General features: G+C 34.7%; 2 protein-coding genes across 3 annotated transcripts; both read left to right on the forward strand.

Annotated features, from left to right (window-relative positions):
- Nucleotides 1–2632: 2632 nt before the first annotated feature.
- On the forward strand, nucleotides 2633–11094 carry LOC146929685 (Zinc finger C-x8-C-x5-C-x3-H type family protein). Of its 2 annotated transcripts, none has more exons than XM_085701476.1 (12): nucleotides 2633–2702; nucleotides 2787–2973; nucleotides 5378–5491; nucleotides 5906–5939; nucleotides 6859–7000; nucleotides 7102–7158; nucleotides 8648–8745; nucleotides 8878–8949; nucleotides 9078–9292; nucleotides 9996–10177; nucleotides 10396–10596; nucleotides 10690–11094. In XM_085701476.1, exons 2-12 carry the CDS (start codon nucleotides 2844–2846, stop codon nucleotides 10768–10770), a joined length of 1326 nt encoding a protein of 441 aa, XP_085557602.1. In that variant the 5' UTR covers nucleotides 2633–2702; nucleotides 2787–2843; the 3' UTR covers nucleotides 10771–11094. The 2 variants fall into 2 exon arrangements, with proteins under 2 accessions (XP_085557602.1, XP_085557603.1); XM_085701477.1 differs by having other exon boundaries at nucleotides 6865–7000.
- Nucleotides 11095–13184: 2090 nt separating this feature from the next.
- LOC146929686 (uncharacterized) lies at nucleotides 13185–19647 on the forward strand. The gene is made up of 9 exons (XM_085701478.1): nucleotides 13185–13687; nucleotides 16059–16106; nucleotides 16226–16285; nucleotides 17233–17316; nucleotides 17456–17560; nucleotides 18279–18392; nucleotides 18490–18590; nucleotides 19058–19169; nucleotides 19368–19647. The coding sequence occupies exons 1-9, from the start codon at nucleotides 13229–13231 to the stop codon at nucleotides 19494–19496; spliced, it is 1212 nt and encodes a 403-aa protein (XP_085557604.1). The 5' UTR covers nucleotides 13185–13228; the 3' UTR covers nucleotides 19497–19647.
- Nucleotides 19648–22607: the final 2960 nt, after the last annotated feature.

Consider the following 22607-nt stretch of genomic DNA (forward strand, 5'->3'; position numbering starts at 1 on the left):
AATCAGCAAGTTTAGCCTCAATTAACTTAGCCAGACCAATTGCATCATGGAGGGAGTAGGGTTTAATAACCTGCAATTCGCGTTGGATTTCAACACGCAACCCAGAGAGGAAGCAATTGAGCAACACTAAAGGAGGAATACCATGTGTACGATTTGAGAGATGCTCGAATTGCGACTGATACGCCACCACATATCCAGTTTATCGTAAGTTGAACAACGCGATTTGGTGATTTTCGTAGCTCGATGGACCGAATCGAAGCTCAAGAGCTTTGATAAATTTATCCCAGGTCGTCGGAGGGTGATTCGCATAGATTCACTTAAACCAAGCTAAGGCTGAACCAGTCATGAAAAATGGAATGTATGTGAGCCTTTGGTGATGTGGGGTTTGAGATAGATCAAAGTACTATTCTGCCTGGAAGATCCAATCGAGGGGTTCAGAACCATCAAAGGGACGAAGGGTTATTTTGGGAGGTTTGGGTTGTAGTGGTTGGTACGGTGGATGAACAGATGAAGTGGGTTTGGAAGCAGCTAAATTAGCCATGGTGATTTGATCACGAAATGAATCTAGTCGAGTGGTGACTAGGGATTCCATCATCTCACGCAACTGTTGCATTTGTTCTTCAGAGAGCAATTTTTCAGTTTTGGGAGGCATGGTGAGTGAAAATGAAAGCACCAATTTGTTACAATACTGTTAACAGTACTAACAAGAGAGAGGAAAATGATAAAAAAAGCTATCTAAGAATCTAGATAAATGGTACTTAATTCATTTCATAAACCTCCAAGTACTCAGTACATGCCTTTATAGATAATAGGCTTGATTAGTGCATAGTACAGATCATGACAAGTGTCTTACATCCCTTTAAAAGTGTTAACAGAATTATCAAATAATTATTCTAAAACCTTAATGTGGATAGTAGTCATTCATCCATATTGGAGCAGTCCTCTTCCTTTTTGTCACAAGCCCATCACTTGGTCCAATAGCTGTATCAATCATCTAGTCTGTTCATGGAATTATTGTTTGAAGCCGCTGCCAGCTACCTCGAAGGTGGTTACCGTTGTGTTTATCATCGGAGGTACTCGTGTTCGCATGTTTATCTTTCTGGATTCTCAGAAATCTTTGTTGATTTAGTTTTGTCGTTCGATTATTTTGGCTCGAAAGGGTCTGTGTTGCCTTCTGTTTTTAGGTGTTTTGAGGCAGAGAGTTGTGGTACGTGGGTTTGTTACATTGTGTGAAGACAAGCCTATTTGCTGATTATGACCTGAGTTTCGTGCTCAAAAGTTCACACACCACTTTTCTTTTCTTTTTTTTTTTTGCAATTCGGTTTTGTGCTCGTGCACGGGTGTGCTGGATTGTGTATGTGACATGTAGTTGTTCCCTCTATTTTGAATTTGGCTCTTTTGTACCCTTTATGTTGTTTTGCTTTACTTTGTTTTTTTTATACTGGATCGTTTTGCTGCAGACGATCTATGCACCCTTTTTTCCTAAAAAAAATGACAACAACTTAATGTCAATTCGTTAAATTATTTAAATTTTTCCTTAAAAAATTATTGAAATTATATTATTTAGATCATTATTTGATTTAATTATATTTTTTTATAAAAAAATCATTATAATTTTATAAATATATAGATATATAGATATAATTCTTTTTTAGACTCACATTGTAATTTTTTTCTTTGAATGATAAATGTTAGTATGTTAATTGTTATGTTAATTTTTTTTTTTTTTTATCTTAGATAGTCTTGACCTCTAACTCTTTTATCCTTAGCTCAAACTAGTTGATACACTCAACTTCCCGACCCACATTGTAAATATTGTGGACCACCGACCACAATATTGATTTTCATTTTCATACATCAAAGCAATTGAATTTAAAACTAATAAATCAATGGTGAAAAAAGCATTTGGGTATATCTTGGATTACACAGCCTCTCGACCACTACAAGTTAAACTGTGATGGTATCGTCGTGCAACAATCAAGCAGAGCAAATCGTGGAGGTGTGGTTCATGACAATTCTGGTAGAATTATCTATGTTTTTGCCTTCAATTTAGGTTTATCCTTTATTACACATGATTGAGGTTTGCCCAGTTTTCTTGGGTGTCATATTAGCTTCAGAGAGCAAAGTCGAAAAAAATAATTGTTGAATCACATTCTCAAATTGCAGTGGATATGTTGGGTAACGAATGCGCTTCATATCACTCATGTCCTCTAATTAAGAGTATTTTGGATTATAAATTGAGATGCATCTTAACTTGATCTCGTGTGCTTATGAAGGCCAACCAGACTGCTAATAGTTTAGCAAAGTTCGATCTTTCATTAAAATATCTCTCTAATTTTCTTGATTTTTATGTTTAACTCCATTATCACTTACTTCCTCCGTTACTAATCATAAACAAATTTGATTTTTTAGGTTCATTCAATTAATGATGTATGTGGTTCATATTATGAACCACATACATCATTAATTAAATGAATCTACAAAACATAATTTGCTTACTTTAACAGTGTGTTTTCCGCTTAGATCGTAAGTTTTTTTTTTCTTTAGGGTCGTTTGCCCCTTTGTATTAAAAAAAAAAAAAAACATATGGGTATGGTATTTAACCACTTGTCTACCCCAAATGCAAAGAGTCAAGTCCACGAGTAGCTCTACCAGTGTTCAGCGTTACTTCTCCACTCTTTCTTTTCTTCTTCAACTTCAAGGTAACTTTCATTCTCCCATCGAACCTTTTTTTTTTTCTTATTCAATTCTACTTTTAAGAATTTACTTCATTCCCTTTTTCTCAGCAACAACACGCTCGTCGCAACTTGGAAAATCTCCGATCGAATTGTTCAAAGTTGAAGATGTTTGATCAACGAAAGCAGTTCAAGACGAAGTTATGTGCGCTTTATCAGAATGGTCGTTGTAATCGCCAGAACTGTTCTTTTGCACATGGGAATACCGAGCTTCGACGATTTTCTTCCAACTATAATGGTGAATTTTCAATCTTTATAGCATGTTTTTATTTATATTTTTGTTTTGTTTTTTGTTGAGATAGGTTTGGATTTGTTTGGGTGAGTGAATTAGTCGGTTAATGCTATTTGAGAGAGCCCTACAATGTTGGGGTGAACTTAGTGGTTTGATTGTTAGTTGAGGGATATTTGGTGGATGTAAATTGTGGTAATTATTACTTGTACCCCTAAGGGGGAGCTTTGGCACTACGGTAAAGTTGTTGTCATGTGACTGAGAGTTCGTGGTTTCAAGTCTTGGAAACAGCCTCTTGTGTAAAAACCAGGGTAAAGCTGCGTACAATACCCCAAATGGTGGGACCCCTTCATGGACCCTGCGTATGCGGGAGCTTTAGTACACCTGGAGGCCCTTTTTTTATTAGTTGTACTCCTAAGGGCCTGTTTGGATTGACTATTTGAGTTTATCTACTGGCCTAAGCACAAGTGAATTGAGGTTCTTTGCGAGAACTTACAAAAAGGGCTTGTGACATGTTATAAGTTTTCTAACTTATTTTTATAAGCTCTCCAAGATAGCTTATGAAAACAACTTATAGCTTATAAAAAAAAACAATTTTTTATTTTATCTTTTGTAATAGAAATAGCTTATATAAAAACACTTATCATGATAAATGCTTATGATATAAGTTGCAGGTTAAGTGTTGTTTGTCCAAAATGGGCCTAAATATAGAACTTCGATTACTAAATCTAGTGTTGTCAAATAAGTAGCATAGCGTAGCGGAATTTGAACTAATCACTATTGTTTTGCGGTACAATATTTAGTACAAAGTGTTATCAAATAGCGGCTATTGTGGATATAGTGTTGTAGCGTAACAGAATTTGAACAAACCGCTATTCTCTGCGATCCACAACGGACTTACATTATGACTATAATTCAGTGATCAATTTGCACTTCAATTATTTTTTGGATTTTGGTATACTTCAGTGTAAGTATTGTACCTGTTTTATATCTCGGTTCTTGAACCTGACAAACTATATTTCTTTTCTGGATTGCTGAGTTCAGAAGAATATTCCTGAATGAAGAACTTACAAACATTTTGAAGAGCTCTTCATGTGTCTTCTTGCAGACGTAGATGGCTGTAAATATGTCCTTGAACTATTTTGTTGTCCACTAGTCCTGTGTCCGTCTGTGTTTGTACTGTGAATTCTACACAAGCTGGTCTATTACTATTCATGATATAAGTTTAATCTATGGAGAGTCTGAGTTACATCTCATATTTGTGATAACATACTTAACTTGCATGGGGAAAATTGACTAATGATTAGAAAATGAAGCATTGCATGAAGAAAATTTGAGGAAATAAATTATATAGTGGTGACACATTATCGGCATCTCCTGTAATCTAATTAATTCACATCTCCAGCTTGTTTAGTCAGCACACTGTTATGCCATTTATTTATCTGAATTCAATACTCTTAAAACAGAGAATCTGGATGCTTATCTAATAATATGGTCCATACGTCCATTGATTCTGTGAAAGGAGATATCGAAACATACATATGCAATAACACATGGCATGTGGGATTAATGTCGAATTAATATGCTCAATTTCAACAGTAGGACGTCTGTCCACTTTATCTTGCAGACTGTTGCATTTCCAGCAGTGCGGATATTTCATTTAAATGAGACATTCTTCGCAATGAATTCTGCTGATTGGTTTATCTTAGAGGCAATGCTGGTGTTGTTTAACATAGTATTTTCTTGGCAATGTTTTATATGCTTCATTCCATAAATATACAGAACAAGTGTTTCCTGAAGGATCTTAATCAGGCTTACATGGATGTATCTGGCTATCTGCTAGCTTCTTATTTCGATCAGAAGAGTTCAACGAATTTCCCAATCATTTCATATATGAATTCCACTACTTAAGAGTGGATCTTATGATATTCCTTTGGGCTGTTACTTCGTTTTGGCTCTTATGATATATGATATTCCTTTTGGCTGTTACTTCATGGCTACATGGACATAGGCAAAATGGAATTATTAACAAAGATGATATCAGTAGATATCAAATCTCATAGCCTTCGGATGGATCTTTATTACTTAAGCATCTTGGATATGACTTTCCATTTGAGGTTATATATTATTTCATACTTCTCAACAAGACGAAGATGTGAACTGTTGTTAATATTCCATTGCTACCTTGATTACTTAAGCATCTACTTTTTGCTCTTACGTGGGAGGCACTTATACTATTCATTATTATATTTCTCTTATTATTCCTGATATTGGTAAGCTTGGTATTCATAATCAGTTTATGTGCTCTGTTTTTAGCTTCTGAAATATCTGTTGCTTTTGATTTTAGTCTGCATTACTAAAGCTTTTTTTTTTTTTTTTTTTTTGAGGGATAAAGCTTATTTTCTTATTGCAGGAAAGAGAGACTATTTAGGTAATAATGACTTGAGGGATAAACTTGACAGAAGGTATTTATCACCTCCAAGATATTCACCGGCTCGAGAGGCAAGAGGTCGGCAGACCATTCGCGGTTAGACACAAGATCCTTATTTCTGCTTGTTCTCGTTGTTTTTAGTATCATTTTTTAGTTTAGTCATACCACGGAGAGGAAGGTTCAAAGTCACTTGAAAAAGTTTTTTTATCCATGATAGCAATTTTACATTTTATATTTTGTGAGACTGATTTCTTCTAAATCTTGAATGTATCTGATATTACCATTTTTAAGAGATATTTAAGCAAGATATTGTCTGCGACGTGTCCTATTTCACCCTAACTTGTCGTGGATCATGGTAGCAAAGTAGAGTGTTCCTTGCTTCCTTCTGAAGTTATAGCTGACATAAATGAGAGCTACTCTCACTCGCGCATACTCACAAAGATTGCACATGCTATTTTATTTAATGATACCCTTTTCTCTTTCCTAATGTTCCATGAATTGAAATTGCAGAATATAGTCCACTGAGGTCTCCAGAGAAAAGAAGGTAAATTAACATGAATACTTTTGACACTGTTGTTTTTCTCCTTTCATTTCTGTTGCCAATGTTGTCTACTACTTTTGTTCTTGTTGAATATTCATATTAAATTATTCTACTACTTTTGACATACTTGAGAGAGACAAACTTTGAAAGGGGGGAGGAGATTAGAGAAGGATGGGGGGACTTTTAAAAAATAAAAAATTAATGCCTCATGAATGATAAATAAGAAATGAATGAATTCAGTATAAACATGCGAAACATGCCAGATGTGACAAATATATACTTTGTCGCAATGAATTAATGCCTCGTGTTATTACGTTCAATTGATTTATTTTTTCAAAAATTTTACCCGTGTTGATGTGTCCGTGCCAGTGTCCGGTGTCCTTGTATTATATATCATTTGTAATTGTTAGTCGATGGTATTATGTTCATTGGTTTTTGATATTAATTGTCAACTTATACTTCATGAAACTTATTTGCTGTGGGATGATGGGCTTATTGTTTAAGTGTTTTTTTGTAATTTTAGTTACGGGGTTTGATACCTAGGACTTGTTCAGGGAGTTTGTATAATTGAAATATATTCTTACTCTCAATACACTTGGCATTTGCTAGATGTGTTCAGATGAGACATGTCAAAACATGGAATTCTATTCTATGTTTGGTACATTTGAAAACAGAGCATAGCATGATTTGATATAAGAATGTGGTTATTTTGATTCAACTAAAGGCGCAGAACCAAATAGTACAAAATAGAACCATTTAATTTCATTCCATTCCATTATAATCCTTGCTGACAGCATGCAAAATTACTTTATGAATGTAATATCTCCGTCAGGGCCAACCTTTAATTTGCACATCAAATATTTCTTTTTGTTTCACATCCTCGTCTATGATTTAGTATAAACATTAGCAACTCCTGGTGCAGTGACAGAAGACATAGGAGAAAACAGGATATCAGTGGCCAAAGTGATATTTCTGAAAGTTTAAAAGTCTCTGAGAGAATTAATGATCCAGTTAAAGAAGAAAAAATGATTTCCTCTGGTTCTAGAAATACTCTTGAGGATCAGGTTAGAAATTGTTTAATCTTTCTTTCACAAATATATCCAATACATTCTCTTGTTTTTCCTGTGAATCACATGTTTATTTTTATTCTTGGAAATGTTAACAGCTGAAGAAAGTACACTCTGATATCAAAACTCTTGAGAACCGAAAATCCCAACTATCGGTTAGTTTTGTCTCTTGTAGTTGCATTTTTTTTTTTCACACTCTCGATGCTAGCGAAAATCCCAAACAGAATTGACCATATTGTTTTCTTGTGTCATTTGGTTTAATTCTCTCACACCATCTAAAATGTTATATAAACTTACAAGTATTTTTTGACATTAAACAAAACATAATGATTCTGTTAAACAAAGTTCAATGCAAAAAATTTAATTCAAATGAAGAATTGAAGCTTTCTTTTGATATTTGTTAGGATATATTGTAATGGCCAATTAGTGTAGTTAAAGTAGTTAAGAGTTGTTATAGAAGTCAGTTAGTTAGTTGGGGTTGTTATAAGTCTATTTGTATAACTAGGGGAATACAATGTAGAGTTGATCATTATTGAATATTATAAACATTGTTAAGAGTAGTAACTCTATTGTGAAGGGGAAACCCTTGGAGGAGAGATTTCTCTCCTATTCTATCATATTTCTTAGTATAAGTGCTCTTTCTAAAGAATCCAATTCTTGGGTTCCTAACAATTGGTCCGACCTTTAAAATGGGCAGTGGATGGGTTCCTAACTGACTGATTTCCAGGTTTATATCGAATAGTTTAACTTTGAAAAAATTCACCCGAAGTCCATAAAGGCTCCACAAATTACTAGACAAAGGTTTGATGCTCACAGCAGCCAAAACCCTAACAAAAAACGAGTGAAACGGGAGACCAAAATTAGAGATCAAACCAGAGACATCTCTAGTTCCAACATAAATATGGATAAGTCACAAGGGATTTACAAGTACATACAAGAGAACAAAGAGAAGCATGATCCCATAGTGTTAGACTTAGAAAATCAAGTCATTCTGCCTAAGGCAACTATGAAAGCCTAATAGATAGGAAATAGTAACAGTGTAACGGAATATATTTACACTCATAAAATACTTTAAAGAAATTTGCTTCTGCCAAGCTGAATCTACAAGGCACACGTGTGCACTCCTTAATCATGCCTTTTTTTTAAATAGATTGGCTGAGTACTCACTTTGTCAGTTGCATCCTTGTTCAGAGAGGAAAAATTGGAGGGCAAAATCATCTTATAAGGTTATTCAATTGTGATTTCAAGTCTTTGTTTTGAGGCTTAAATCTGATACTGATTTTGGGAGTTGTTTCATTTACCGTCTTGAGAATATTAATGAAATTGAACTTGCTATCCATTTCCCTGAAAAAATGTGAAAAGAAAATCCTTCGTTTTTTCAGTTAAAATATTTATCCACTTTGAGGGGTAACCTTGGCGCAACTGGTAAAGTTGTTGTCATGTGACTGAAAGGTCACGGGTTCAAGTCCTGGAAACAGCCTCCTGTGTAAAACAGGGTAAGGCTGCGTACAATACACCAAATGATGGGACCCCTTCCCGGACCCTGCATATGCGGGAGCTCTAGTGCACCGGGTTGCCCTTTAAGGTTGGATTAAATTCAAGCAGAGTTTTTGACTTGCAATGTACAAATGTATATTTTTGAAGGTCTGCCTGGATGAGAGTGTTCAAGAAGTGGATAGCCTTAATTCTAGAATTCAGGAACTTGAGGCTCAGTTAAACAAAGAGGATGGGGAGTATAAAAGGTACTGGAATGTTTCAGAGTGTATATGTTGATATATCTTCTATTGTCCATCTCCATTATTTTGACAATTCTTGATAATGCTATTCTCTTTCCTGATTTTTATTTATTCTTTTTTTTTTTATGTAAAATCCAGAATTACTTCAAAAATAAGGAAGTTTGTTCGAATGCACAATCAGAAATTGGAGTTGCAAGATGAACTGAAGAGGCAAGTTATGATATTTGTATGAATTCAATCAATTCATATGATTTGAGGCGCTTTGTTTTCTCAAATACATTCTTTCTTTACTTTTTTGGGAGTGATATTTGTTTTTAATTTGTTTGTTCTGTATGCAGATCACAGGTCCGACTTCAAAGGTTCGGAGATCAGCTTTTCTCAGACATTTCTAGAATTGGTGCTGATGAGGAAGATTTAAGCGTTGATATTGTAAGCAATGGTGAGAATACTGGTCTTCCTCCAATCACCAAACATAATTTGGAACAGAACAGCGGATCTCCTTGCAGAAAAAGGCTGCATGCAGAACGAGATTCTGTGGAAGAGTTACAACAAGGTAGTAGTTTGGTAAATATAGTTATTTTGGATTTTCAGAAATAATGTGACCTTTGCTAAGCAAAACATTGGGTAGTGCAAAACTGAAAATGTCTTTCATCTGTGTGGGGGATGGATATATTCAGACAACTTATAATTGAAGTTATTATCTGACTTTTTGTATATTGTGAATAATGTAGATTTGGCTGTTGAGGGCTTATGTTTTGTAACCTGTATGGTTCTGGACTTCTAGTTTTTAAAAAATTTAGATGTTAATAGTTGTTAATCATAAACGGAAAATTTAACACAATCCTCATATTCTCGTTTCATTTCATATTGAAAAAGAACATAAAGGTCTGTGTATATGGAAGTAAATATTTAATTTTTCCCGACCTTTGCACTAGAGTATATGGAAGATTGCTTCATACAGTGCTGATTGCCAAAGACACATATTCACAATTTTATTACAAATTTTGATCGTCGTTTTAAGCCAGTTGGTCTGGTAATTGAATTTGGATAATATTTGATTGTTAGCTTGCTTACATATACCAATAATTTTATTTGGGCATAATCACATTTGCTCTCAGTTCTTTTGACATTTTTAATGTTGTTCTTTGCAGTGCAAATAATATGCTTAAATTTTTCCTTTAATCTTGCCACTGGGCATATGGTTATTGGAAATGCACTTTTGATATTTTGTTGACGTCTCCCAAACGTGCATGCAGGGCATTCGGTTGAAACAGCAAGAAGTGGGAAGCGGTCTCGATTGAGTTTGTCTGCTCAATCGATTGACAAGAGTTGTGAAGAGGCCCCTGACAATGGAATTGAAGTATCTAGGCACCAAGACCTTGAAGGAAAACACAAGAAAGGAATATGGAATTCCTCTAACAACATTCATTCAGAAAAGGTACTAATTCAATTAATTCCATGGCAGCTCTGCCTTTGCTGGCTCTTGAGAAAACGAAGCTTGTTTTTATATGTTGCATTCTTTTTGGGATGCCGGTTTCTTTTGTTACAGTCATACATTAAACAGCTAGTTTTATATCTTGCACTACATAAGATTTTCAAATGGTTACCGTGGTCATTATCAATGACATTTTTCCATTCATAACCATGAACATACAGCCGAAGGAATCCAGGATTGAAGTGCCGTCAACCAGCATGGCAGCTCATGTTGTCGATGAGGAAGTTGATATTGAGCATGATAACGGAACTGATACTAATGAAACTTCAAGGACAGAAAATGATAATGGAATGGCATTACAGGTGAAGGGCATATCTCTCATGCTTACCCCAGATTTGATTCCCCGCAGCAATTATTCACAGGTTAGTTCTTCTTTGAGGTACATTTTGTTTACTGCCTTATAAGCTAGACACTTGTAGCAAGCATTTGTAATAGCACTTTAACTTAATGTGCAGTATGAGGGTAAAAACGAGAATGTGGATGTGGATGGTCTTGATGAAGAGGCAGCAGCAGCAGCCCATGTGGACACGGTTTAACTAGTATTTGTGGTTTCTAGCTTTTTGTTTTGGGGGTTCAGAGGTTGTATATTTAAAGCATTATGTTGAAGAAGGATTTTCTAATAGGATGGATAGGATGCAAAATAGTTGAACAAGAAACAAATTACTTTAGTACTTGTCTAGTTGTCTTTGCATGGATGTACTGATGTATTCTGTACTTGTCTTTGCATGGATGTACTGAATGATTGCACTATATAATCCTCACATGCCTATGTCATTTTTTTGGGTTTTTAAGAACTCAATATGTATTATGTTTTTTATTCATAAGTTGAAATAAGCTGAAAATGACAAGTTACTTTTACTAGTTTAGTGTTTGTTGTAACTTGCAAGTTATCTCTTTAGATTTCTGATAATATTTGGATGGGAATTTGTATCCCTGTCTTTGTTACTAAGGTTATATAATTTTATTCTTGGGTGGAAAATAATTCTCGAAACAAATAATTTACATGTTTCCATTATTTTATTCCCAATTAAAGGAGGAGGAAATAAATTCATATGTTAGCCAAACATTTTTTTTTAAAAGCATCTTTTTGACGAGCATAAACTTAATTTATCGTGCATGAAATTGAATAAGTAATATTCTATTGTAAATTTTACATCCTGTTTTCTAGGTTGCCTCCCTTTCTTGCTTAAGTGAGGTAAAATTTAATAAATAAAAGTATATCAGTGGAAATAATAATTAAATGTTGCATTAGTATTGTAAAACGATAATTATTTTAAGATAAAGAACAAATGTAAATGTGACAATAAATGAAACGGATGGAGTGTTAAAATACTAACATCTACAATCCACTGTGAGTAGCAAGAGAGGTAAGACTCTCTTAACATGACGAACCGAAGTATAGGGATGCTCATATTACACGTGCAACTTTTTTTCTGGTAAAAACATGTCCAACTTGCCTTGAATAGAAATGCCGCAGATGAAAAAAACATATAAAAAACAAAAAATAAATACTAGTATATCGAATATGATTACCTCTAACATAAAAACTTTGTGGAAAACCCAAAAGAAAATAACAACTATTTATTTCTTGAAGTAAATCAAGAGTATTTTTTGTGCTTTAATATTTTTCAAAGAATTCATATATTCATATTAATTCATGCATATCTTTCTATTAATTGTCCAATTATTTTTGTTTCTTAAAATTTTCATCGACAATTATTATTATTTGTTGTAATCTCTCTATATATAAAGAAAAGAAAATGTTAACGAGTGTCTCCCGAACACTTTAAGCACTTTAAATAATAGTCCTCATGAGCTTAACTTAGTTGGTATGAACAATGTATAATATATGCAAGGTCCGAGGTTCAAACCCCGGCCACCACCAAAAAGAAAAATAATAAGTTTTTATGAAAGGTTGTGTAATAGTTGATTTTTTAAAAGAATAATTGTTAAATTTATGATCCTTACAGAGTGTCCGGGACACTCGTTAACAAGACCAAAAAAACTAAGCCATTTTAAGCCACAAGAGACTAAAGTAAATCACTCTTTATATTTGATGATATATATTTAACTTCATTAATTCTGGACTATTAATAGAAACTTCAATAATTTTGGCCTTCCTATCCCTTTAGGGTCGGCTAACCCCATTAGGCAAGCCTAATTGTCTTTTTTTTTTTCTTTTTTTCTTTTTCAAATAACCTAGGTGACTAAAAATAAGTGAGGTGTCGTGATTCGAACTCCGACTTATTATTTTAGATTTTTTATATTATAAATAAGATATTATCAACATATATTGCACAAATTAATCCCTCAAACTTGATCGAACTATAATCAATGATAAAAACTCTTCTTCAACATGATATAACATTGCATGAAACGGTACCTTTCGTTAAATTGAAACTAAGCAACGACTGAATTCGAACATCAATCTTCGTTTATTGTACTCCCTCCGTCTCATAATAATCGTCTCTTTAGCACTTTTTCTTTTTCTCAAAATAATTGTCACTTTAGAATATCAATGCAACATTTATTATTTTTTTCCATTATTATACCCTTATTAATTGAATTTCATCCAACTTAACTATTCCACTAACTACAATTAATAAGGGTATTTTAGTAAATGACACTAATTTTACCATTGAAATCAACACAATTAATCATTTCCTTAATAACCGTGCACAAACCTTAAACGACTGTTATTTAGAGTCGGAGGGAGTAATATTTCTAACAACTTAAGTTATCACTTATCACGAGATAGCTGAAATTATAATTTACCATTTCACGAGTGACTTTAGATACATTATTTTAGAATTTATTTTAGAATCACTCCAAGTATTTACCAACAAAAAAGCAAAGAATTTGGTATAAAAAAAAAAAAAAGAGCAAAAAGAAAGAATAACTCCAATTATAACACACTTATATTTTATTTGACCACATTGAGTGAGAAAGCAAGAAATGATGATAATATTCATGAATTTTCATTTCATTTAGCTTATGACTCACCACCTCACTCGCACTCAACTCCCCCAACTCGCGCCTTTCATTCATCACCATCGCAAAAAAACTGTCATCATCCCCCAATTCTTCTCAACCACCCTCCGCCGCACCCACACCTTACCTCCAATGGACGCGCATCCACCAGATTCCTCCTCCACCACCCCCGCCGCCGCCGCCGAAGACTTCATTCACATCCACGATCTCAAAATGGAGAGCTTATCAGATAGCATGGTTCGGATCGATGATCATTCTTCGGATTCCGTCGATGCAGCAGCTTCGTCTGCTCCTCCTGATGCAGGAGCAGACGACGCCGTCGTCGCAGCGGTGGATTCAGATCGACAGAAAGTTACGCTTCCTGAGGAGTTATCGAGGAATGTTATTGTGTTGTCTTGTGAATCTTCTGCTGAAGGTGGTGTTTGTGATGTTTATTTGGTTGGAACTGCTCATGTTTCTGAGGTAATTTTTTTTATTCGTTTTGATTCTGATTCTGATTTTGCTGTTTTTTTTTTTTTTTTAGTTTTATGAAGCACGGATACTTATCGGATTAGGTTCGATTAGGTGTGTCCTGGTGCAGTATCTGACACCGACACCACCGACACATATAATTACTATTTATGTCATTTTCTCAAGTTATTATCAGCGTTGACATGTGAGTATCCACGGTGTTAGTTGCATTGTGTGTTTTCATTGTCTACATTCATAACAATGAATTAGGGTTTTACTTGCAATACAAAAACCAACTCAACTGATTTCATTTATAATGATTGTTTTAATAAAAGATGGAATATAATTAAAAACTTGGGAACTACTCCCTCGGTCCTTTTGTATGAGCAACTGTTGACTCCCTAGGGATGTATCATGTACTTAAGAGGATTGGTTTTGCCGTCTGTAAAGGGTTTGCCGCGCAACTTGTTATCCGCTTGCCTTTCATTTATGTGTAATTTTCTATTCTTATTGTAGCTCCAGGAGGTTGGTAGTGTAGTTAATGTGTACATTTTGGGAATGGCTGTTACTAAATTACCCTTTGTGTGAATAAATGTATTTACTGTTGACTTTTCATATTCCAAAGCAAAGTAGTAGTATTAACTAGGGTTATGTTTCAAAAAAAATACTCCCTCCGTTTCATAATGAGTGTCACTTTAACCAAAAAAATTTGTTTCAAAATGAATGTCAACTTTAATTTTTTTCTCCCAACTTTACCCTCAATAAATACTCCAACTTTTCTCTCGCACAATTTTCAATGCAACTTTAAGTTTATCTTTTTCTTGGGCATTTTAGTAAAAGTGTTATGTCTAATGATTATTTCATTCCATTCCTTAATTTGTGTGCAATTGGCTAAAACGACACTCATTTTGAAATGGAGGGAGTAAAATAAACTTGAGAAAGAGATTATATTTAGCGACAAATATTATCTCTTAATGGGTGCTTATAATTAAGGACGGAGCTTACAGTTAGGGACAGAGGGATTGGATGTAATACCTATTTCAATTGACACCGTTGTAATACCCAGTGCACTAGGGCAATGTATAGCTTCCTTTAGACCCCAAGCTTCCGCTTTATGTGGAGGTGACAACTCGTGGAACCAAGATATTTTCGCTTATATAAATTCACACTTATCGCCACTTAAACACATTCCTGCTCCAAATCATCGTTGGTAAGATTTCCGCATCTATGTGACACTGGACTTGTCATATTGCTGGTTTTTCCCATTTCAGTCCTGAATTACCACTGATGGGACCAGCCCCCTCCCTGCATATTCCCGAACCTGCTGCCACTGCCGCGGACTGTCACGTGCGATCTGTATGACACAGACGGGCATAACTCCACATTGTTCCACAATTTCTTGTTCCTTTGTTTCCATATAGCACCACAAGGCCATCACAAACTGCTGCATGTGGTGCTGACGCAACACGGCCAGCAGGTGAAAAAATAACGATACGAAACCATCCGGAATGTCTAGCCATCATTGAATAAAAGATCGTAAACCTGGTTCAGCCCACACTTCCTGTACCTTGTTACAACCGAAAAAAACATGCCAATTGTTTTCTTAGTAACTCTCACAGTGAGCTACCCAAGCAGTTTACTCCCCGTGATTGTAGTTGTTGTCGCGTAGGAAGACAGCCCCTAACCGCACACCATAGAAACACTTTCACCTTCTGTGGTATTCTTAGTCCCCACGATTTCGCCCAATTACCATTCACTTGGAGATCTCTGTTATCCACAAGCTGCTCTGTTATGAAATAGTAAGCCGATTTGACACTATATTCGCCGTATTGAGTGAATTTCCAAACACATTCATCCTCAAGTACTTCACTATAAATTGGCATGGATATCTGTGGTATTCTTAGTCCCCACAATTTCGTCCAATTACATTCACTTGGAGATCTCCGTTATCCACAAGCTAGTAAGCCTATTTGACACTATTCGCCGTATTGAGTGAATTTCCAAACACATTCATCCTCGAGTACTTCACTATAAATTGGCATGGATAGGATTTGATTAGCATCACTCTGATTAAATGTCTCCATGATCACTTCTCGCTGCCGATAACAATTGGAATTCTATTGTGTTATTTCTTTGCAAAAATAAATGGCTGACTTCTTTTAATTATATTCTTGTGTTTTTATTCATTTCAATTGGAATTGCCTTTTGTTTTGTTATGTAAAATGCATGGTTCTAAATTGCGGTTGTAAACCTTGATACTACTGCAAAATGTAGGCATTTACTTTTGTCGCTGTGGTTGTGGTCCCAATTGAATTCACTACCGTTGAAATGGTGGTGAACTGATAAAGTTAAATTTTACTATTTTTGTTGAACTATGTTGCAGGAATCAAGCAAAGAAGTTCAAGCTATTGTCAATTTACTGAAACCAGAGGTGTTTTTCCCTTTCAACTCCAGGCTGAGCTTCCTGATTTTGATTTCATGCTGTTTCCCTTTCTTATCCTTGTACATTTTTAATGATGAAAGCGTATGGTTGGCTTTTGTTTGCTGCAGGCTGTCTTCCTTGAATTGTGCTCAAGTCGTGTGCAAGTGCTTACCCTTCAAAATCTTAAGGTCTCTACTTTTAAACTTAGTATTTTACAATGAGCAAGGTTGGCTATGCACTATTTGGTACACTATTTATAGCGCAAATTTTCGTGGGTCCCACTAAAAAACAGGACCTGTGTTTGGTTCTTTGACGACGGATATTGATTTTGGTTAATACCTAATTGAACGTTAAGGGTCTAATTGGATCAACAGGGGGAAAGGTTTATGGAGGGGCAGGAGAGGGTCTGTTCGGTTCGACGTGGGGAGGGGAAGTGTAAAATTACATTTTCCACCTATGTAATATTTAAGGTCATGTTAAATAAAAAGATATTTGAGACTAAATTGTAAATCAATATTTCTTCCCTCCAAACTCCTCACATTTGGAGGGTATAAAATTGGCTCTGCAGGGATTTTGCTCCCCTCCCCTCTAACCAAACAAGTAATTTTTGTTTCATACGTTCACGTAAAAATGAGTTTAACATTAAATTTAAGGCTAAAATTACGTTTGAAGTAAAAAGCATCATCAAATCCCAATAATATCAGTTTTGGAAGTAAAAACAATTCAATATATGTCACTGATGTTGAATATCAACATGCTTCAGTAGATGAGTGCAGGGTTGAAGGGTTAAGTATATGATTGCTGAATATCTCTATTGCTTACTGGTGTTGTACTCACTAAAAGATGATCTTCATCGTCATATTATTTTACATATTTGATTTTTTATAATATGCATTTACTCATTTACCTTTATTTTTTAAACTTTTAAGCTTGCAACTTATGAGTATTTTATTCTTTTTTCTTTTCTTAAATTGTATTTTATTCTTCTTTCTGTATAATAAAGAAGGCCAAAAATCATCTTTTCTTTTAGTAATAAAATTATAATTGTAATCGTTTTAGCGGTCTATAAAATATTGTTCAACTATAAATTCATCACTATGTTGGTTCTCATTCAGTTTTATTTATTTTCATTCAGGTACCTACTATGAGAGAAATGATTGAATTGTTGAAGAAAAACCGTAACATGTTTGAAGTACTTTATGGCTGGTTCCTTGCCAAGGCATGTTTCTATGTTTGACACTCATATTTATCATCCCTATTACATTTTCAACTATTAATCGTTCACTCCTTCTTATTCAAGAATGATGTAGTGTATTTCTCATGTACGATGCTTTTTTCTTCCCTTGAATACCTGACAGATTGCCAGTAAGCTTGAGGTCTTTCCTGGGTCTGAGTTTCGTGTGGCATATGAAGAAGCAATCAAGTATGGTGGCAGGGTGATACTCGGTGACCGCCCTGTACAGGTTGGATACATTTTTTTATTTAGAAAAAGCCACTGATTACATATGCATAATGTCGTGTATTATCCATTCTTAGCATGTTTTCAGTTTTTGATGTTTTCTTGAATCATTAGTTAGGCTACTAGTAGCAGTAGTATACATGCATCACTTATTTTTGTTTGCTCTCTGCTGTAAGAATTTCCCATGTCTCCTTTGTGCTATTTCTGTAGTAGTATACACTTCATATTAAATAAGTAGCATAATGTATTATGCTCACACCATTATGGGATTTGGAGACAGTAGATCCACTGTGTATGGTGTCTCATCACTGCTGTAAGCAAAAAGGCTGTTATAGTGACTAGAACTCATGACCGCCATGTCACATAGCCTACTGTTTTGTTAGTTTTCTCACTATTGCATAAAAAGACCTACTCTGTAACACTTGAACCCTACAACATAAATCTGTCTTTTTCCTCAACTTATGAATCTAAATAAAATGTTTATCAGAAAATATTTCTATAGCTATTGGAGAAATATTGATATGTACTTTGGTAGTGCATAGTGAATGAAAGGAGAAAACTGAAAACAAAATATTTGTGTTTTATCGTAGAAGTTTTATTCATTTATTTCTTTTCAATATTTGCAGTTTTATCAAAGTGCTTTCAACTTGGTTTAATTGTATGATTATGGTTTAGAAGTTTCTTATTATTGTATTAATCGGTTTTGATTTGGATTGAGACAGATTACATTGAAGAGAACATGGAGTAAGATGCCACTTTGGTACAAGACAAAATTGGTGTACACTTTACTTTTCCAAGCAGTTTTTTTACCCAGCTCTGATGATCTTAATAACATGGTATATGTCATGATCTTTAGTGATAAGCGTGAATTTATCATTTTTGTGCAAAGTTCTTGTGTATATACCCTAACATGGAATTGCTTTGCTTCTTCAGATGAAGGAGATGGATGACAGTGACATGCTGACTCTTGTTATTCAAGAAATGAGTAAAGAGTTTCCAACTTTAATGGAGACCCTTGTCCATGAACGAGATCAGTAAGTTCTATTGCACTTAGTTAAAAGTTTCATTTATGGTGTCTGTCTCGTGTCACCTGCTTCCTTTCTTCTTTAGTACGAGTTCCTTGGAGAGCATCCTAGACATGGTTTTGGTATTGGCATCTTCAGCATATCCTAGCAAAACCCGAAAGTCTGAATTCAAATACCTTGGAGGCTTGGACTTTTTACCAAGTGCCTCTTTTGTTTCAGAGCATAGGATACATAAATACTTTTGAATTGACCATACTGTAGAGTTATTTTGGCGGTCATGCCTTTTAATTAGTGCACTAGCCTCCTGGAGTTTAGACGAAGCAGTTTCTTTGTAGGTGCAATTAATAGTATGTCAGTGAAGGTGACTAGATTAGTACAACAGATCTCTGTTTTGTCTGGAATGTGTACAAAGAAAATTATGTGTTTATGTTGTGTCTTATATTATGTATGACTTATCTTATGTTGCGTCTATCCAGGTACATGTCCGCCACATTATTAAAAGTGGCAAGTGAGAGCAGATCAGTTGTGGCTGTTGTTGGAAAGGGACATCTACAAGGAATAAAGAAGAATTGGAAGCAATCTGTCATGGTATGTGAACATTCAGTTATTCTGTTATATAATCATAATAAATGCTAGTCTATCATGGGTGCACTTCAAAGCAAATACTTTTTACTCATTCTAACACACACATGCTTTGTTGTTTCTGTCTTTCAAAATTGTAGTATCATTCTTATTATATTAGTCATTGACAGATTTTCTTACTGCGATGTACCTTATTGTTAACAGATGAAGGATCTTATGACAGTTCCATCTCCCAAACCAGCTATCTCTGCAATGAGAGTCTTTACATCTGTAGGTGTCGGCGTGGCTGGGGTTGCCATAATATCTGGCATCTATCTTTCATGCAAGAAATAACTTCTTTAGGTAGAGACGTCATAATTGTCATCTTCAGGAACGTTTGGTATATGAATTGAAATGTATACATGTTGAGTCAAGTTATACCATCATCAACAAAGTTGGTGCATAAGCCATTTAATTTAATGTTTTTTTTTTTTTTTTGGATCAAGCATTGTCATCTCTCACCCCCTAACCCCTGTCAAATCATACACAATCACATTGGTAGCGTTTACATTTACATATTAAAATCGGATTGAACATAATATTTGGTAGTATGCAATATGTATTGCATATTGAAAACAAAATAGAATAAGACGTGGTAACAAAAGTGATTTTTAACTCCACAAAAAAAAAGTATAAACTGGAATCAAGTAGAACATTGGTTTCATTTTCTATACTGACACAGTTTGTGGAGGAGTTAGATGGGGATAGAGAATTTTGCAAATATTAATTTGTACTGCTAAGTGGAAGATAATTTGAATAACCTTTGTTCAGATGAGTTGATTTTATATCTGGAAAAGTAGTTAAATATTGTTCATCTGAATCTTAGGGGGGTGTATTGGATTAGGATTTTAAAAGACTATTTTAAGTCTTTAAGATTTTAAAAGACTGTGTGAGATTGTATTGATTCTGTGAGATTTTAAAACACTTTTTATGTAAAAGACTTTATACACTCAAGATTTTAATGGATTTATCACACTGACTTTTAAGGATTTCAAAGGATTTTATGGGATTTTAAAATTTTAAAGGATTCAATGAATTTTAGGGGAACAAAGAACAAACTTACAAGTGTGAATGATAAAAATAATGAACAAATAAATTCTAGCGTTTGAATAAAGAAAAATAAAACCAATAAAAAATTCTTTTACTATTGATTTTAAAATTTTAAGGATTTTATGGATTTTATAAGATTTTAAGGGACTAAAAAACACTCTTAACACATTATTCTCCATACACATTTTTTATTTGTTAAAAATGTTATTCCCACAAAATTCAATTGTACATATTTAAAATTATGACAGCCCTTACAAATCTTTCAAAAAAAAATATTGTGTCAGCCCTCATTTTGTGTTTGAAATTAGAGAAGTCGTTCGAGTTTTTCTAAGAGAGGTGAGAGAGAGAGAGAGAGAGAGAGAGAGAGAGAAGAGAGGAGAGAGGGAGGGAGGGAGGGAGAGAGAGAGAGAGAGAGAGAGAGAGAGAGAGAGAGAGAGAATGGAGAGATAGAGAGATGAAGAGAGAAAGGAGAGAGGGGGGAGGGGGGAGGGGAGAGAGAGAGAGAAGGGAGAAGAAAGAGATAGTAACTTTTAAATGAAAAACAATCCCAAGAAATCTCATCTTTTCATGAAAGACTTTTTCTTGTTAAAATTACACTACAAAATCCCACAAAATCCATCAAAATCCAATTTATTAAACAATCCTTCGAAATTTGAATGATTTTGAATACCATGAGACTTTTTTTAAGTGATGAAAAGTCTTGATTGAATACCTCAAGACTTTTTTAAAATGACAAAGAGTCTTGATTGAATACCACAAGACTTTTTTTAAGTTGCAAAAAGTCTTGATTGAATACCACAAGACTTTTTCATAATTAAAAAGTCTTTTAAAATCCCATAGAATCCTAATCCAATACATCCCCCTTAATGTAAACCATGTCAGCAAATTGATGGATTTACAATACTATAAAAAAAATTGTTTAGTTTATGCTTCATATTTTCTGGTTGCGAGGGAAAGACCAAGGTGCAGAATCAGAATGGTCTCCAATGCCAGATGCCATGGCGGCCGAAATATAAGTGCAACAATCATAATCGTGGCTATCCATACGCGAAGATGAGAGTAATGACCAAATGTAAGAATCCCATAGTCTATCTTGCCCACCATTACAACAACTCTTGCAAGAGCCTCCTGATCAATCTGAAATGCTCTTGCAATCCTCCAAATAAACACAATAATGTGTCCTTTGGGAGATACGAGAACTTTGCAGAATCTTTGTAATGATTTCTCTGGAAGTTTAATATAAAGTTCTCACTTTGAACGCAACAAACAATAAGCATCACAAGAGGATTTTAGTTTAATACAAGCTTTACGTGAATGCATTCCAACTAGTATAATTAGAGTTCATTTTACTTGATCAAAAAAGGAGTTCATTTTGGTTCGTGGGTAGGATTGTTACACCAAACAAAAAAGAGAATGCTTTGCTATTTTTGCTTGGTGCAAGCGCACGCTTCATTGACACTACTTAATTCATTTGACATAATTTGTAAGATTTATTAAACAATAATTTAGTGAAGAATATTCTCCTTAATTTGAATTTTTATTTAAATTTATTTTGCTTGTGTGTGCTCTCACGCTCCAAAGGAGTATGTTTTGCTTTTTGTTCCCTACACGGGTCATGGTCTCCTCACAGCAAGCGTATGAACGGACTACACCATGGATTTTCCCTAAAAAGCACTAAATCAAGGTTGTGTAGAGGGATCTGGACCGTTCCGTCCGGATTTAATGACAAATAATCTGCTCACAAGTGTCCTCAAGGGACAACTGCCCGATTAACAACTCAAGTGCCAAAAACCCTAAACTTTCACTCTAAATGTTAATTCATTGCATTCATCCATATACACTCACTCTTTACCCTAGATACCTCATCTACGATACTTACTAACTTGATGTCAGAGTGTTAGCAGATACACTATCCTCCTTCGAAGAAGGCATCTATTAATCGAAGGCCCTCATACTCGAAGGTTTTTCACCACTCAAACCACAAATCTCAAGTCCGACGAGGATCACTTTTGGATTCAAAAATTGAAAGAACATCTTGCAAGAAAAAAGGCAATAGAAGAGCCATTAGTGAAAGTGATGAGGCCGATGAAGGACTGTTTCACCCCCACGGTGGATATAGCTTAAGATTTATGATTCAAACTTATGCACTATTCAAGAGGCTACGAACCAAGGACCCCCAACGTTCATGAGGATGATATACACATTAAAGTATTACATGTTTCTACTTTAGCCCTAAAATTGAGTCTTTTTCTGTGATCTTCGACTGACAAGTTTGCTACTTGATTATCATCCCTACATGTTGGATCCATTACTACTTGGAACCAAAAGGTTCTATAAAAGCAATTTCCTCTATCC

The sequence above is a fragment of the Medicago sativa genome, chromosome 4 (genome assembly GCF_051527215.1).
Source record: "Medicago sativa cultivar Bolivia chromosome 4, Bolivia_mono, whole genome shotgun sequence".
Classification (NCBI taxonomy): Eukaryota; Viridiplantae; Streptophyta; class Magnoliopsida; order Fabales; family Fabaceae; genus Medicago; species Medicago sativa.